This window comes from Camellia sinensis, chromosome 14 (assembly GCF_055761805.1).
Source record: "Camellia sinensis isolate YWXY chromosome 14, ASM5576180v1, whole genome shotgun sequence".
NCBI lineage: Eukaryota > Viridiplantae > Streptophyta > Magnoliopsida > Ericales > Theaceae > Camellia > Camellia sinensis.
Genome location: NC_138974.1, coordinates 132,835,082 through 132,852,610, shown reverse-complemented (window position 1 = coordinate 132,852,610; position 17,529 = coordinate 132,835,082). Strand labels below are relative to the sequence as shown.

Below are 17,529 nucleotides of genomic sequence, written 5' to 3'. Positions count from 1 at the left end.
AACATGATTCATATCATCCATGTTTGAATTATCATGTTCCTTCACTTAAAATCATGTTTTGGGAAGAATTTCTTACATGCATGGAGCTTATGAGCTCAATTTGCTAGTTTCATGAGGTTTGAAGAAAAGATTTTACATGCATGTTATGCTCATGAACATTCATCATGTGTTTAAGTTGAAATTGTGAGTTTTTAACAAACTCTTGGGCCATGATTTTATGAAATTATCCTAAATTCTTCATGTTTTACAAGTTTACTATGTTATCGCAAGTTTTGGGGCCCAAGAGATGTGTTTTGAAGGTTGGAATTTGAGTTTTGAGCTTGAAGATGCAATTTGGAAATTCTAGAATTTGCATCTATGCTCGAGCGTAGGAGTTCACGCTCGAGCGACCAATCTGAGTGTGTGCACTCCGCTCGAGCAATCAAAAGTCCGCTCGAGCGTGAATTGCAAGCTCCCAGAAGTTTCATGTCTTTTACAGATCGTTCGAGCGAAGGAATGTGTGCTCGAGCGACCATTCATATTTTGCATGTCCGCTTAAGCGAGAAAAGCTACGCTCGAGCGTGGACCTTATTTTCAGAAATTTCCTAAGTGTTCCAAGGGATGTTTTGGCATCCTCATTGCATCTTAGGCATTCTTAAGCCTTAATTAAGCCATAGTAATGAGGTTATGGATTAGAAACACACTAAAGAAAGAATGTACTAATTTCCGAGATAGCATGTGTGTGTAGGTGTTAGACAATGTGATGAGAAAGAACAAGAACCAACGTAATGAAAGCTAAGCCGTGTTGGCCACATGAATGTGTAATAATAAGACATGCTTGTGTTATGTATTTTGTGCTTGTAGGTCAAGACTCGAGGATTGATTGACTATTTACGGGAACCACTGTGAGTAACATTTCTGCAAAGATATGTTGATATGAATTATGTTCCACATGAAATGTGATAAACTATGATTTCTGAAATGATATCTGTTTACGTGAACGAACATTCCAAGTTTGAAATCTATTATGGCATCCATAGATAGTCCCAAGTCATGGGGGACGGCATGAAAATGCAGGTCCATGACATACAAGTAATTACGAGATTTCGTTAGCCACTTCATTGTGGTGATATGTGTTTAATCGGTATCCGGAACCGATTACTCTAGTCGGAAGACGTTCTCTGATATGTTCTATGGGATGTACCATTATTATGTTCTGATATGACGATGATTATGTTATGACCTGTTTTCCGCTTATGATATATTCGGATTTCGTTCACTAACCTCTTTACCTTAATGTTATTCATTGGGTTTTAGCTCATTATGTGTATATATATGTATAGGTGAGCATTCTGGAGCCCGAGCCTGAAGGCTTTTGTCTGGATCTGTGTTTTGTTGTCAGCCAACCATTATGCCTCACGTGGAGGTTCCCGAAGTGTTCTGTGTTCAAGTTCTATTGGTTCTCTATATATGTATGACTTGATTTAATTCTATTTGCTGGGCTTAAGATACCATATTGTGTGTGGATATAATGTATAATTGACTTTTGATTATGTATATAAAGTTTTTAAATATTCCGTTTCATATAAGTCAGCACAGCTCATTGGATAATTATATTTATGTATTTGCTTCCACTAGCCCCTTAATCTTGTTAATTTGTTTAGAGGCCTTCGGTAGTCCAAGGATTACTGGCTAATTACGATGCTAAACCTATAGGGGCCTTAGTCTATCCGGACTAATAGTCCATTGTTTGGTTCCAATTTTTTGCACCGGACTATTAGTCTTTCTGAAGTAATAGTCCTAAATACATTGAACTATTGTGTCTCATGGGGGGGTGAGACACAAATGAAGAGATAAGGGAGATATGAGATTAGGTGATGAAATGACCATTTTAACCCTTTATTATTTAATTATGTATTATATTTAGTAAAATTCAATAAAATTTAAATGTCTCAATTCAAAAATAAAATAATTTTATTTAATTTTTATTGATGTTTTATTTATTTAATTTTTTATAGATATTTTATTGATGTTTTATTTTAAAATTTTATTTATATTTTATTTAATTTCATTATTTAAATTTGAATAGATTTTTTATTTAATTTCATTATTTAATTATTATTTTTAAAATAAATTTATTTAACATTTTAATTAAAAAATAACATATATTTTTATTGATATTTAATTTATTTAATTTTTAAAAAATAAATTTATTTTTTACATATATTTTTATTGTGTTTTACATGATCATATTGATTTCTACTCCAATCAGGTGGATTCTAATTCTCCATTTTCATAAAAATTATATTTTTTTATATATATTTATGTTAAGTGTGTCTAAAAATTTTAAAAACTACTTAAAATATTAAAAAAATTTAGTAAAAACAAAAAAAAAACGAAAAATAAGAAAGTATAATTTTTTGAAAAATGTTTTTGGAAAACAAAAAACAAGCAAGTTGATTATTTTTTAATATTATAATGTAATTTTTTTTTCTTTCCCTCTTACTGCTATAAAGTTACTTATTCGATAACCTCATCTCAAATTTAAATTTAAACTTAAAATAATTTGAGTGACACAAGAATTTTATATTAACTTAGAGACTCACCGTGAAAAGTTGGATTTACGTGAAAAAGTTACAGTTTATAAAAACAAATTATATCAATTTTGATAATATTTTTATTTTATTGCGTTGTTAAAAATAAAAAATAAAAAAATGCCACATTCATTATATACGTCCCAATTAATTATTCTAGGTACATTTTTCCTCACCATGATAGTTTTTTTTACCGTCACAAATGAAGGAATTTTTACTGTACTTATTAATCAATGTTTGGGATGATATAAATAAATGTATTTTTTGAATTTTTACAAAAAGATCTACAGAAAAATAAAGAAATGATGTGATGAAAAAAAGATAAAAAGATAAAAAATCTATACTATATATATAGCCAAATGTAATTGTTAAGTCAAAAGACTCTAAAACTTGAATACTAAATTCTCATAATTTTGAAAAAAAAAAATATTACATGGCACTTCCCTTTATCTCCCTTTCCACTCTTCAAGCCTTCTCACTCCTTCTCCCTGTATAAAATATAAAATTAAAAAATAATAAAATATTCATCTATATCCATCACCCATAATAATACTTATCCCAAAATAATAAAATAATCATCTATATCCATCACTCGCAATAATATCTATCTCACTCTCAATCTCAATTTAAAAAAAAAAAAAAAGAAACCAACAACTCCTACAACTTCCACACACACATTTCTCTATTCAGTTTATTCCAGTCATCTTTTATTTTCTCATAATAACTCATCTTCTCCATTGTTACATTTTGCAAGTTTGATTATTTGCAAAAAAAATCATTACAAGGTCAGTATAATATTATTTTTTACTTTATATGTATTTTTTCAATGTTTGTTACTTTGTGTGTATATATATTTTTAAATATTTTTAGTTCATCTGTATATCTTTTCATTTTCTTCATTTTTATGCTCATAGTATTATTTCTTACTTTATATGTATTTTTTCAGTGTTTATTACTTTTGTGTATATATATGCATTTCTTTTTTCTATTATTTTTCAGTTTATCTACATATCTTTTCATCTTCTTCATTATTACATTTCGCACGATTTGGGCTTGCTTACTTTTTAATTTGTAATTTGCTTTTGTTTTTCAATTTAATTAGATTTAAAACTCATCAAATCTTGAATTTAATTTAATTTACTTTATCTTATGTCTATCACACCTGTTAATGGCTTTGCGTAAACTCTCAAAATCAAGAAGATCAGCTCTGCATAAAGTTAATCTCACTTTTGCTCTTTCAAGCTCTCTCAAATGAGAGTTCTTCGGATCATCTACAACCAATATACACCCACTTAACAACACAAACACACACAACAGCTACAAACCTTAAACACAATTTCTCAATTTTAAAATTTTTGAAAACAAAATTATATTTGGCTTAAAGTGATTGGTATATCTAACAATATTTAATTTTAAAATTTTAAAATCTTTAAATTTTATCTAAACATATCTAATTTAAGATTTTGATTTTTTTTTACAATCTTAGAAAAAAATGACTCAAATCTATTAGTGTATTGTCTAAATTTTGAATTATTACACATGGAATAATATTACTAGATTTAAAATTTAAATTTTAAAATTAATGAAAATATTTAACTCTATGATTTGTGAAATTCCAATACTTTTTTTTCTGATTTTTCCAATTTTTTTTTTTGAAAATTTTTACAAAATTTAAGTTGCTAAGTGTTGATTTTTTATTGGCTATCTATGATTTTATCCAAAATTATTGGTTAATGATTGACCACTATTAAATTCTTTTTGGCTATAATGATAACAATTGACTACCATCAATTTTAAAATTTTCTATCAATGTATTTTTAAAAAAAAATTGCCATCAAGCATGCATTTTAAAAATTAAATATATTTTATTCTATTACAACTTTATTAAAAAAGTAACTTTATTTTGCTACTATTCAAGAAAATATATATGCCTTTATTTCGATATAACAAAAATTAAATTATCTTCTACTCATACATAATCTCCCATAAATATCTTATCTTTTTAAAAATTTTAATTATCAACAACTGAATTCTCACATTTCTCTTTTTTTTTTATTTATTTTATTTTATTTTATTTTATTTTAAGGATGTTTATTTTACTTTTATCTTTTTTCAAATTAGATTTGATATCTATCTTTTTACCTATATATTTATATCTATCTATCTATCTATCTATCTATTTATACTATCTATAAAAGCAAATGTAGTGGAAGCTCACAGACTATCAATTATTTAATCCTAATTTCTCATAATTTTGAGAGATTAAAAAAATGAGGTGGCACTGCTTCCTCTCTCAGCCTATTTTTTCTAGCCAAAATAGAGGAGAGACAAAAATCCACATGAAATATATAAGAAAAAATATATATTTATCACTTTAGATAAATTAAAAATTTTAAAACTCTCTTATCACCTCTTTCCTTTATCTCAATTAAAGTAACCTTCTTTCACATGACTTCCTCTCTCACATGTCTCTCTTCCCTCTTTATATATAATTACATTTTTGTTTCAATTTCACACTGTTTCTTATAAAAAAATAAAAATATGACTATATCTCTCTCCCAAAAAACTTGCCCTTATTTGTCACCATCACCTCCATGGTCATTTCATAAGAAAGTTAGATTGGTACTGCCTATATGACCATTTCGTAAGAAAGTTAGAGATTGGTATATATGTATGATATAAAAGAGGTTGCCATTGCTTTATTTTTATTTATTTTTTAAGCCCCTTTCCAAGTTTTTGAGTTATATGTTTCACTTATTATATAGACAAAACAATTACTTTACATAGAATTTTTGTGTGTTTGTATTCCATATCAATAAAGCAATCTGTCAAATTTTTTTTTTTCTTTTTTTGTATATATTTTTCTTTTTCTTATATTTGAGAAAATTTAGTATTTTACAAGTTACAATAGTGCTAAAGTTCAAACAATACTCCTAAGTCATAAGGAGAACAAACAACAATAAATGAGAAGGATAATCGATAATTATTGGAACGATCAAATAGATGGCTTTTATAGAGGAATTAGAAAATTTTACCATGAGGAAGAAATTTTAGTTTGGAAGCACATATGGCCGGCGAGTCTTAAAACAATGTCAATAAGAAACTTATTAAAGACTATTATGTAAAGAGGACACTTTTGTTTTTATTGCCCTTTTCTTTCTTTCAATTTTGTTTTTGTTTTTGTATAACTAGAATCTTGAATCATAAAAATTGTGTATATGAGATGGAGAGTTTTTCTATTTGAGTGTTCACTGTTGTTAATTGTATTTCAATTTTTTTTGGCACAATTTTTTCTTAGTCCAATAGATATGAACACACCATTGTTTTTTCTTTCTTGCTAAAGTTTTAGCTTGAGGTCATGTGTGACAAATGGTTAAAACATTAATCTTAGATAATAATAATAATAATAATAATAATAATAATAATAATAATAATAATAAACTAAGGACCAAATAAAAAAGACAAACTTACTTATATTAATGTGTGATTTTGGTACATATGAAAAAATAAAAATAAAATATTTATAAGATGTTTAGTCCCTTCCTTTTCTTTTATCTTCTTATATATTATAAGAATGCAGCGTGAAACATGAAAGGCCGCCAAACCCTTAATACTAACTCTTAATCACTTTCTTTCCTACTGGTATTCTCTCAAGTCCCCTTTACTAATTTTCCTAATTTCTATTTTTTTTTAAATAAACGTAAAAAAAAAAAATTGATATACAAATAGATAAAGTTAACAAATTTGATCTATCTCGCTTCTGTTAAAATCTTTCGTAATTAACAAATTTGATCCTATATGTTCAGTTAAAATCTTTATTTTATCTCTCAATATCTAATTTTAAATTTTATTTTTTTTAAAGTCTATCTAAACAAATCTAATTTAAAATTTTGATTTTTTTGTTTGAATTTTTATTTTTTTACAAGAGCTTCAAGCATTAAATAGAAATTTTCAATTTTAAAATTTTTAAAAATAAAAAATATATTTGGCATAAAGTGATAAAAAAATTACAAACCCACAAATATTTATAACCATATATATAAATTAAAAATATATATAAACCCATAACAAATATAGATAGATCGATTTATGGCATTCGGTTTATTAGTAATTCTTTTTAGCATATATATGTTTTAGACATTAGGGTTATTGAGAAACATCTTATTTATTGTTAATATTATTTCATTAGTTAGAAATCAAGTTTATTATTTCAAGAAAAATAGATCAGTTGAATTATAATAACATTTTGTGCATATCTACTTTTTAAATTATTGTCTTTATTTATGAAATTTGAGAAGATGAACTTTATTCATTATGATTATAATTTTATGACAAAATTTAGAACTTGATGCATTATTAAAAAATTTATATACTACAAATCAGTCTCGTGCATAGCACGGGTTTACCACTAGTGTATACTTATTAGTAAATCCCAAACAAATTCATTTTTCCTCCTCAAGAACATTAAATCAATACTTTAAAAACAAATTTTATTTATAAACAAAATAAATTTGTTTACTCAAAAAGTTTCATACAAAGTTATAGATCAAGAATTACAACAATCTCGTGTCAAAACCATTATTCAAAAAATCCAAACTTTATTTGAAAATGATTTATTCATCACTTGGCTTTCCTTTAGAGGTGAAAAAATTAAAATTAAAACATTAATAATAGCATAGTAAATTAAATAATATCTTTAAACAATTAGAATAATACTTCACTATTTTAAAATATAAATAATTAATTTGACAGTTAAATACATTTAAAATTAAAATTTAAATACAAAACTGAAATACCATATTATTCAATAGTGCTTTGGAAAGTTGGTAAAAAAGTTAATTTTTTTTGTTGTGTGTGTTTTTTTTTGACTTTTTTGTGTTATAAAAGCTAAAAAATCAAAAAACAATTTTTTTAGCTTCTTCCAAATTGCCCCTCAATAGTACCAGCATTAAATACATTTTTAAGAGGGTGAGGTTAAAAAAATCAATTAAAAGGATAAAATAGGCTAAAATAGATAATAAGATAAAATGTAACATCTAATTTATAATTATTTCATTTTTTTCTCTCACAACCATCAGATTAATTACAAATTTTTTTTAAAACTAATTTCTCAAATATAACTTTTTTTTAACCAGAATAAAATAATAAAAAAAATCAAATACGTAACTAAAATAATCAAAAATATATATATTTGCAACCTTAAATAATGTAATGGGCCAGAGGTCATGGGCCTTGCACATTGACCTAGACCCAACTAATTTTATACTACAAACTAGGCTGGTCAGGTCGGGTGGAATGGACGGTGGATTTTAGACCTTTTAACGATGTAACTGACGCTCCTACATAGACCAACGGAGATTTAGATCAAGATGCGATGTTAACCACTAGATCGTCACTCAATAAAGAACGTACTACGAAATAAGCATACGAAACACCACACACAATCATCACCGTACTATATTTGCAACTCCACCTCTCAAAACCCTAATCTTCAGAAAATTTCCGTCTCTCTACTCTTTCGCGATCTCAAGTCTCTCAGAGGTAACGTCTCATCTCTCACTGTCAACCCTAACATCCATGTAGATCTGATCAATGTTTGTTGTTTTCGTGCTTGTCATTGTGGTTTTTTTTTTCTTCTGTCTTTTATGCTAATCTTTCGACAACCGTGATAGCTGTTTCTAGATTAGGGCTTTTATATTTCAAGATATTTATTTATTTATTTTTAAATCAGTCTGTATTACCGTTGCTTTTGTTAATTAGATATCACCAGTTTTCTGTTCTCTATTTGTTTTTTTTTTTTGTAATTCGGGTGTGTTTTGATTTCGTTCTGACTTTCGTCGTTTTGAGATTGGGTTTCAGGAACATGAGTCGCTCAAGTCGAACACTTTATGTTGGCAATCTTCCTGGTGACATTCGCGAGCGGGAAGTGGAAGATTTGTTTTACAAAGTATTAATTTTTCTTTATTATTTAAAATGACAATGAATTAATAACCACATTATATAAATGCAATATTATTTCATGCTAATCAAATTTATTATCTCAAATTATTTCGGTAATGGTACTTTTATGAGTTAATTTAAATATAAAATTGACAGATAAGGGTGCTAAATGAGTTAGTTTAATTTTAAATATTTTCTTAATGTAAATTGTCGATGTCGGGTGTTTAACTGGTGTTCATGTTGCAGTATGGACCAATAGCTCATATTGATTTGAAAATCCCCCCAAGACCTCCTGGTTATGCATTTGTTGAGGTGATTTTGAAGCTGCTTTGAGTGCACTCTATTTGTTATAATATATGTGATGTATTGACAAATTTTGCTTACAGTTTGAAGAGGCTCGTGATGCGGAAGATGCTATTCGTGGTCGTGATGGCTATGATTTTGATGGGCACCGGCTGCGGGTTAGTCACACATATGATGCATTTTTTATGTAGCAAACATTTACTTGTTGGTAATTAAGAGACGTATTCTCTTGATGTTTATAAAGGTGGAACTTGCACATGGCGGGCGTGGACATCCATCATCAACAGATCGGTATAGTAGTTATAACAGTGGTCGCGGTGGACGTGGTGGTGGTGGCCGCGGGGGAGGAGTGTCTAGGCACTCTGATTATCGTGGTGTGTATTTCCTTTGAAATATGCATGTTGTGTGATTTTATTTGGTTTCATTTGATTGATCAGCAAATTGATTTTTTTGATTCTTTTTATCTACCGTCAAATTGATTCACATTTATCTTTATTATCCAGTGTTAGTCACTGGATTGCCTAGCTCTGCTTCATGGCAAGATCTTAAGGTGAGCAGGAGCTTTTTTAAGAGTGGTCTTATATGTGCATATATACACAAAACCACACATTCTTTCATTGCCATTTTTCAAAGTCTAGATGTGTTGTTTAATGAATTTTGATATCATGCATTGTCTTGCAGGATCACATGCGTCGAGCAGGGGATGTCTGTTTCTCCCAAGTTTTTCGTGATGCAAGTGGTATGATGAGAAAATTTAATTATAGAATTATTTGTTTATTCATATGTTAGTAAGAGGACTTGTGTTTGAGCAATGATATTCACCTGTTGGAGTCTTTGTTGGATAAAAAATTATATTTGGCTTAGTGATTATTTTGTAAGAATAATTCATTTGGATTTTGTTGGTTAAAGACCATCCTTGAGTCTTGTGTGATTCACTTGTTGGAGTATTTATTGGATGAAAATTTATAGGAGTCTTGCTTTGTAAAAATAATTTATTTGAAGTAGGTGGCTGATTGAGGCAATGGTGCTAAGTGAGGCTATGAGATGGCTAATTGGGAGTGGTTGGTGTGTTTGATTGGGCATGGTGGTGGGTAGTTGGTGATGTGTTGGAAGGGTTTTGTATTTGCTCGCTCCCCTCGCTCTCTCTGTGTACATAGAGATAGTGGTGATAGGGGATAAGAGGAAGGCAAGAGACCATGGCTTCCATAATACCCTCACAGGAGGGTTTTCTTTGTCTTGTCATTCTTCACGTCAAGGGTTTCAATGTAAGAATAAAGTTCGACATATTTTAATCTAGGGAAAAATAGGTATTTCAGTGTTGAAAAAAAGATGACCATCTTTTTTTTCATTTGGTTGACTGATGAGCCACTATTGGTTTCATTACAAGTGTTATACTAATTTAAACTTCATGGGAGCATGATATAATTATGTCATAACTGTAGGGCTAGTTGTATTTTTACCAAAACTCCGGGGAGTTTAGTGTAATTTACCCATTATTTTGTTATTCTGGTATTCCATTTCTTCCACTAATGTGCAAAAGCTACACATAAGTTTGGCTGATTGATTCTATGTACAACAGTCCATCTTATGAGTTGTGTTTTGGACTTCTAACTAACTGTCTGAATCACTGGGTTTTTGTGTTACTCTGACAATTTTGTTCTGCAAACTGTGGCATTTGAGACTCAAAAAAATTTGAGAGTTGGCTATTTGTCATCTTTTATCTTTGTGAATAGAGTCTTATCATTTGTATTATGGTTGTCTTGCAGGCACAACGGGAATTGTAGATTACACAAACAATGATGACATGAAATATGCAGTAACTTTTCATTTGTTTGTTGATTATTTTTTGAAATTAGTGGTTTACTGACAAATTTTTTGGGTTAACAATTATTTAAAACACCAATCATTTGCTTGATATGTCTAAGCAGATTTTGTTTTCATGTCTGCAGATTAGGAAACTCGATGACTCTGAGTTTCGGAACGCTTTTACTCGAGCAATAGTTCGTGTATAATTTTAACTTTTATTTGATATTTTAATGCCAATATGTAGAATGTTACATTGTTATTCACATCATACATATATTCTGTCTGGATTTCATTACTTATAGGTAAGAGAATATAAATCAAGCCGGAGCCGGAGCCGGAGTCGTAGTCGTTCATATTCGAGAGGCAGGAGTTACAGTCGCAGTCGGAGTTTGAGTCCGAGCAGGAGCAGGAGGTTGGGTCATGACATGGTGAATTATTTATTTTGTTGTGTACTGTGGTGTTCTTGATTTCTAATTTTGTGGAATTTTCATTCAGCAAGTCTCCGAAACCCAAATCTTCACGTCGCTCACCTGCTGGATCTCGTTCAAGATCTGCTTCTTCTCGTTCGCGTTCTGGTTCAAAGCCGCGCTCTCAGTCAAGGTATACCTTTTAATGTTATAGTTTTGGTTTGCTCACAGAGGTCTTTATTATTAATCTAAGGTTTCATATTCCTTTGCTAGGATGCTTACTAGTAAACTATTGTCATCTGCTATCCTAGTCATGTTCATTTTGTCCTTTCTTGTCTTCTGTAAATGCGTGCATCTCATTTTGTTTTGCATAGTGTCTGAAGGTTGGTCCACCGTGTAAAGTTATCGATTTTTAAATTGGTGGAAAGATAAGGAGGGGAGGGAAAAAAGGAGCCAATACTGAGAACAATAGGATGAATTATGCATGTTGAAATAGTAAATGATCTAATTGGTAATGTGAAATTCCTGTGCAAATGCTATGGAACAATTTTACTTGTGGTGTAAATTGTCTAATAGAGTGTGGCCATATGTCGCGTGTAAAATATTTTAAGGTAGTCCATTTGACATTGTTTGGTGTGTTCGACAAGCATGTAAACATCGTGATGCTAACTATTACGGGAAAAGTATGTTTCTGGTCCTGGTCCTGGTCCTTGTCCTTGATGACAACAACTTTTAAGCTGGCTTAAAAGCCATTGCCAAAAGAAGGGTAAATTGCAATTGCAATCATCTGTGTGTTCTGTTTAATGCATTCAACAACTATTATTTGTATCATTGCAGTATCATATTGTTATATCACAGGATCCACTGGAAACACTGTTCTATAAATATTTTCGTTGTATTATTTTGTAGAAAAACTTAAGATGAGTTTATTTATAACCTGATGAGTTGTGTGTCCTGTCAGACACTTCCCCACCATGTGTATTATATACACTCTGAGAAGTATATGAATGGTGGGAGGGTCTTTATCTACCTTTACCTTGTACTTGCTTTTTGGTTTGCTTACTTAAATTATTTTGTGCATCCATCTTTTTGGCTTGAACTGGATTCGATCTTTAAACTACTTGTATTTAATCTTCTTGAAGTTGGTGTTAAATTTTGCATGCCCTGGATCATATTTTAAAGCAGTGGCTTTGGTTAGTGACTTTTCATATCAATGTTGCCATTTCTTCAAATAGGTTTTCATTCTGATAAATTTATGTGGATTGTACCAAAATGTCACATATATATCTATCATATTTTCTGGTTAGGTTATTGTGCACTTTTTGAAATTATGGTGGTATTTTTAACTTACCAGCTACTGTCTCACCTCTCATCTTGATTTTTTAAATTATTTTCTTATCATGGCTACATATTTTCTATAAATATTTTGTGGTGTCATGAGTTAAGAAATCTGCGTACTTAACAAAGAATAATGGATGGATCTGTAATTCTGCATGCATACTTTTTGCTTCAGCTAAATGAGTTGTTCTGGGTTCAATTAAATGGGGAAGTGGCAAGTTGCATCCTCGCACTTTACAACATATTGGTTTCAGCAAATTTCAAACTGGAAATGATAATAATACCTTACCTTGCTTGTTTTGTCCTTTTTTGCCATCTTTGCTTCATTTCATGGTTTTTTAGCAGACGTGGTATTGAGAAAACATGCCATTGTCAAACTATCATCAATTCCATTTTTCCTTTCATATATATGAAATTATCTTGTTTGTTTTTTTAGATAGGGATATATGCAGCGATCTGGGGATTGCATGTTAGGATCTTGGTGGTATATGGTTCAAATGCCTGCAACTCTTTTGGTTGTGGAGGTATGGTGTTTTCTAGATGGGCAGCTTTAGAAACCTTCGTGGTTTGTCTGTTCTAATACATTAAGCATCGCAAATGTCCATCGGTGCTAGATTGGGAACAAAGAAGATCATGGATTGCGATGGTAAAGCTGGACTGTGGGCCAAGTGCTAATGGAATTTGGGAAACACCATCAGTCTGCGGTAGAAACAATTTTACTGCATTGCTTTTTCGACATAGCCAAGCTAATAGGGCTCGGTATCTGGATTCTTTGTTGGTCATTTGGGCATCCTGTTTACTGGTTTCTTAAACAACCATTGCATTGATTTCATTAAGGTTTGCATTGTAACTTTATTAGGGCTTATATTTATTGGGATGTATGGTCTTTACATTTCTCTTTTGGGTGCTAAATTTTTGTGGACAGTTTCTTTTTTATGCATTTTGATTGTGGTAACTATGACGTGGAAGAGGCATCAAGGCTCTTGGATCACAGTTGTTAAAAGGAACTTGTGGATATTAAAATGGGTTATTTGTGGAACTTTTGCAGATCTCCATCAAGATCCAAATCTCCTGTACCATCTGTAAGTGCAATCTCAGATTGTTTTATGCAATATTTTTATATCTAAAATGGATTGCTGGCAAACTATTTCTGGTGAATGCCCCCATTTTTGTCCATGAACATGAAGTTTTGGGGCAGTTGAATTAGGTGTTGAACCCTCAACTGTCTCAGCGATAAGATTATATATCTTAAATAAGGTTTTCTTGTTGAGCTCCTGTCCGTTGATGGGTAAATACTAAATAGACTATTTTCAGTTTCGACATTGATTGACATTGTGTGCTTTGAATTGCATTTTATTTCAAATTTATTTTTTTCCAGCGCCAGAAACGCAAGAGTAGAAGTCCAAAAAAGCAGAGTTCTAGATCTCCTTCAAGATCCAGATCTCCTGTACCATCTGTAAGTGAATCTCACATTGTTCTATGTAATATTTTGAAATCTGTAATGGACTGCTGGCAAACTGATACTGGTCATGGCATCCATCACAAAATTTTTGGGCAGTTAGAATTGGGTTGAACCTTCAATTGTTTCTTCAATAAGATTGAATATCTTCAATAGGGTGTTCCTCTATGAAGCATGGGTACGGTTACGGGTACAGGTATGGGTGTACGGATATGGGTACTGATTTAGTACAGGTACATCGATACGGTAAAATCTAAAAAAAAAAAGAATACGGTTATGACTTTGTATGGTTGTAAAAAAAATATTTATTTTTAATTTGGAGTAATGCAAAAATTGATTAAATAGTTTAATTTGTTAAGATCCAACTTACAATTAATATTTAATGCCAAAAGAAAAGGTATAAACCAAAATTAAATGTCATTATATTAAATAATTTACAAATCATAGCTTAATTTTAAAATCATGCTAATTATAAAACTAAAAATAAAAAGAAGTCTAGTGAAAGCAATTTTATTTCTGTAGTAAAAGAAAATATTGTTTCGATTGAGATAAGGTACAGCTTGGGTATATATTAGATACGTTTAGGTATGCCAAAAATTAAGAAGAAAAAATTTGAATACGTATTTCGTGTATCTGGTACTTATGTAGAAGTGCCATACGCTGGTAAGTATCCGGTAATACTGTACGGCATGTTTGTCGAAGTATCCATGCTTCATAGGTGTTCCTATTAAGCATATTTTCTTCCATTGGTAGATTAACTACTTTCAGCTTCAAAATTGATTTATACAAGCCTGCCATTTTCTGCTTTGTTATGGCCTTTTATTTTGAATTTCATTTTCTTCAGCGCCTGAAACACAAGAGTAAAAGCCCGAAAAAGCTGAGTCCTAGATCTCCATCAAGATCCAGATCTCCTGTACCATCTGTAAGTGAAATCTCGCATTGTTTTATGCAATATTCTGATATATGGAATGGATTGCTGGCAAACTGATTCTGGTGACTGCCCCCATTCTTGGCTATGAGCATGAAGTTTTGGGGCAGTTGAATTGGGTTGAACCTTCAATTGTCTCATCAATAAGATTGAATATTTTAAATAGAGTTTTACTTGTGCTCCCTTCCATGGGTAAATATTAAATAGACAATTTACAGTTGCAAAATGGATTTGTATTTGCCTGCCAATGCGTGTTTTGTATTGCTTTTTATTTTGAATTTAAATTTTTTCAGCGCCCTAAACGCAAGAGTAAAAGCCCGGAAAAGAACAGTCCTAGCCGGAGCAGGAGCAGGAGCAAGAGTGTATCCAGGTTCTGTTGTTTTGCAGCATATTTCTATTCCTCCCTCTTGGGCATTTTATTCCTTAGGCCTCGTTTGGGAACACCTTCCCTTTTAGCCAAAAAGCCAAAAAGTTACTAAATTAGCCAAAAAGCCAATAACTCATACTAAAAGGTCAAAGATTTCATTTTCTCTCTACTTTTTGCACATCTTTTCGTAAAAAGTTAAAAAGTCATTCCAAATATACTAGTTTTTTTTAGCTCATATTTTAGCCAAATAGCTAAAAAGTCACTAAATTAGCCTGTTTCCAAACGAGGCCTTAGTACCCAAATTTGTGTTATCATCCATTTTTGTGCTTTGTTAGTCTCAAATGTGTCAAGTTTCTGATTGCAAATGTGTTTTTACAGGTGAGATTTGATTGTGGTTGAATCTGTTAACTCCAGATGCTGTGAACAAGGGGATGTTACTTTCCAAGATAATTTACTTGTGTTGGGTTAACAGTGTCTACTACAATCAATTACATTAGATTGGATTTGTCTGGACATGGATAGTGAACTCATGTTTTATCATTTTGAACTATTGTCTAAAATGCTTGTTGAAGTAGAACCCAGTATCTACAAAATTATTGCTGCATTACTTGTGATCTTTGCAACATATTGCAAAACGCTTTGGTATTTTTTTTTTTTGTGATATTATTGGTGTTGATTGCTTAGAAGTTCTTTGAGCAAAGTTTGCTTTGCTACTCGTTCTGTTTTTATTTGTTTAGTTTTATTCTTGATTTTCCCCAGTTTAGACCTATATATCATATCTGTTCCTTGGAACGGTTTTTCTACCTGCGCTGGTGCAATCATCTTTTTGGGTGCCTTGACCTAGGTGGCTTTGTCAATACCAACTGGGCCATGTATATAATGACATAGTTTGGGCCATTTAAGGTGCATCTTGCAAATAGTAAATGTTTTTTTAATAAGTAGCTTGGGACTGTTTTTTGACTTGTGTAAATTTCTCGGGATGCCTTGTATTGTGTAGATCTCTCTCACACACATACAAGCTCACATTCTGGATGGAGCTGCCTCTGGAGTAGGCTTTTGTGAAATGCTATCAAAAACTAGCTGCAAGGCGGGCCAATCACTGGTTTTGGATGGTATCAAGCAAAACTTTTAGATATACATAACTAAACAAAAGAAAAATACATAGAATACTTGAAACGGCATTTACATTCATGCGAATATTTTAGATATTCTTTTTTTATTTTATTTTAAATAATTGGTTTGTGTGTGTCTTCTTTAATTGACTAAGTTCTACATATAAAATTTGTATATGTAGGATCTTAGTCTCTGGTGCTTTTAATATATTTAATTGTGTTGTTTGTATCAAAAATGATTCCACGTGACGCGATGTTGTGATCATAATGATATCACCAATTGCAGGCTAGTGAAATGTATCGTTAGGACAAAATATGGAAAAATTATACAATAATCTTAGTATTATGTAGTTATATTTTCTTATCAATTATTATTTATTATGTTTTTCATGTTTTTTAATTATTTAACACAAATAATTAAGACTTTATATTTTTTACTAATTATACTATCAAAATATGATATAATTTTGTTTTGATTCCACTAAATTAAACAAACAATTTCATTAGAATAGGTTGATGAGGTAGGAGGTTACATTACATATATGGTACAAGCAAAGCGATAGAATAACAAATGCTCACCTCAGTTATTTTCACAACCACAAGAATTGACTTGAGGTGGCTTCATAAGTTTGTCTAAGAGCGTAAAAACAATATCAAAAGGACGTAATCAAGATGTCGTGGACTTTATTAGGGATGGCAATAGGAGGCAACGGGGTGGATATTCATTCTCCATTCCTATTCTCTTATAATAAATTTTTCCTATTCTCTATGGGTACCATCCTTTCCATTTTTTAATGGGTATGGATTTTCCCCAACTCACTTTAATCCCCATTTTATTTTTTATATTTAATGTTAACAATCACTTTTTTTTTTTTTTTTTTTTTTTTTTTTTTTTTTTTTTCAGGTTCACAACAAAAGTTAAATATACCTTCAATCTTTTTTCTTTCTTTTTTAATATATTTAATGTTAACAATTTATTTTTTATTATTATTATTTTTTTAAGGTTCACAACAAAAGTTAAATATACCTTCAATCTTTTTTCTTTCTTTTTTAATATATTTAATGTTAACAACCTTCTTTTTTTTTTTATTTTATTTTTTATAAAGGTTTTAGCTAAATATACCTTCAATCTTTTTTCTTTCTTTTTTAATATATTTAATGTTAACAACTTATTTATTTATTTATTTTTTATTTTTTTAAGGTTCACAACAAAAGCTAAATATACATTCAATCTTATTTTATTTTATTTGGTTCAACAACAAAATCAAATACACATTAATTAATTAATTAAAAAGT

The 17,529-nt window shown here is 30.2% G+C and overlaps 1 protein-coding gene across 4 annotated transcripts; it reads left to right on the top strand.

Moving 5' to 3' along the window:
- The first annotated feature begins 7,861 nt into the window (after window positions 1-7,861).
- On the top strand, window positions 7,862-15,807 carry LOC114283531 (serine/arginine-rich splicing factor SR34B). 4 transcript variants are annotated; one of them, XR_014350117.1, is made up of 16 exons: window positions 7,862-8,114; window positions 8,433-8,520; window positions 8,760-8,825; window positions 8,900-8,974; window positions 9,061-9,190; window positions 9,320-9,366; window positions 9,498-9,555; window positions 10,583-10,632; window positions 10,766-10,822; window positions 10,925-11,034; window positions 11,118-11,222; window positions 13,293-13,449; window positions 13,746-13,823; window positions 14,671-14,748; window positions 15,048-15,124; window positions 15,500-15,807. XR_014350117.1 is itself a non-coding variant. In XM_028226387.2 (16 exons), exons 2-16 carry the CDS (start codon window positions 8,437-8,439, stop codon window positions 15,501-15,503), a joined length of 1,053 nt encoding a protein of 350 aa, XP_028082188.2. In that variant the 5' UTR covers window positions 7,862-8,114; window positions 8,433-8,436; the 3' UTR covers window positions 15,504-15,807. The 4 variants fall into 4 exon arrangements, 2 of the variants coding, with proteins under 2 accessions (XP_028082188.2, XP_028082191.2); XM_028226387.2 differs by having other exon boundaries at window positions 13,416-13,449; XM_028226390.2 differs by lacking the exon at window positions 13,746-13,823 and having other exon boundaries at window positions 13,416-13,449.
- The last annotated feature ends 1,722 nt before the right edge of the window (window positions 15,808-17,529 follow it).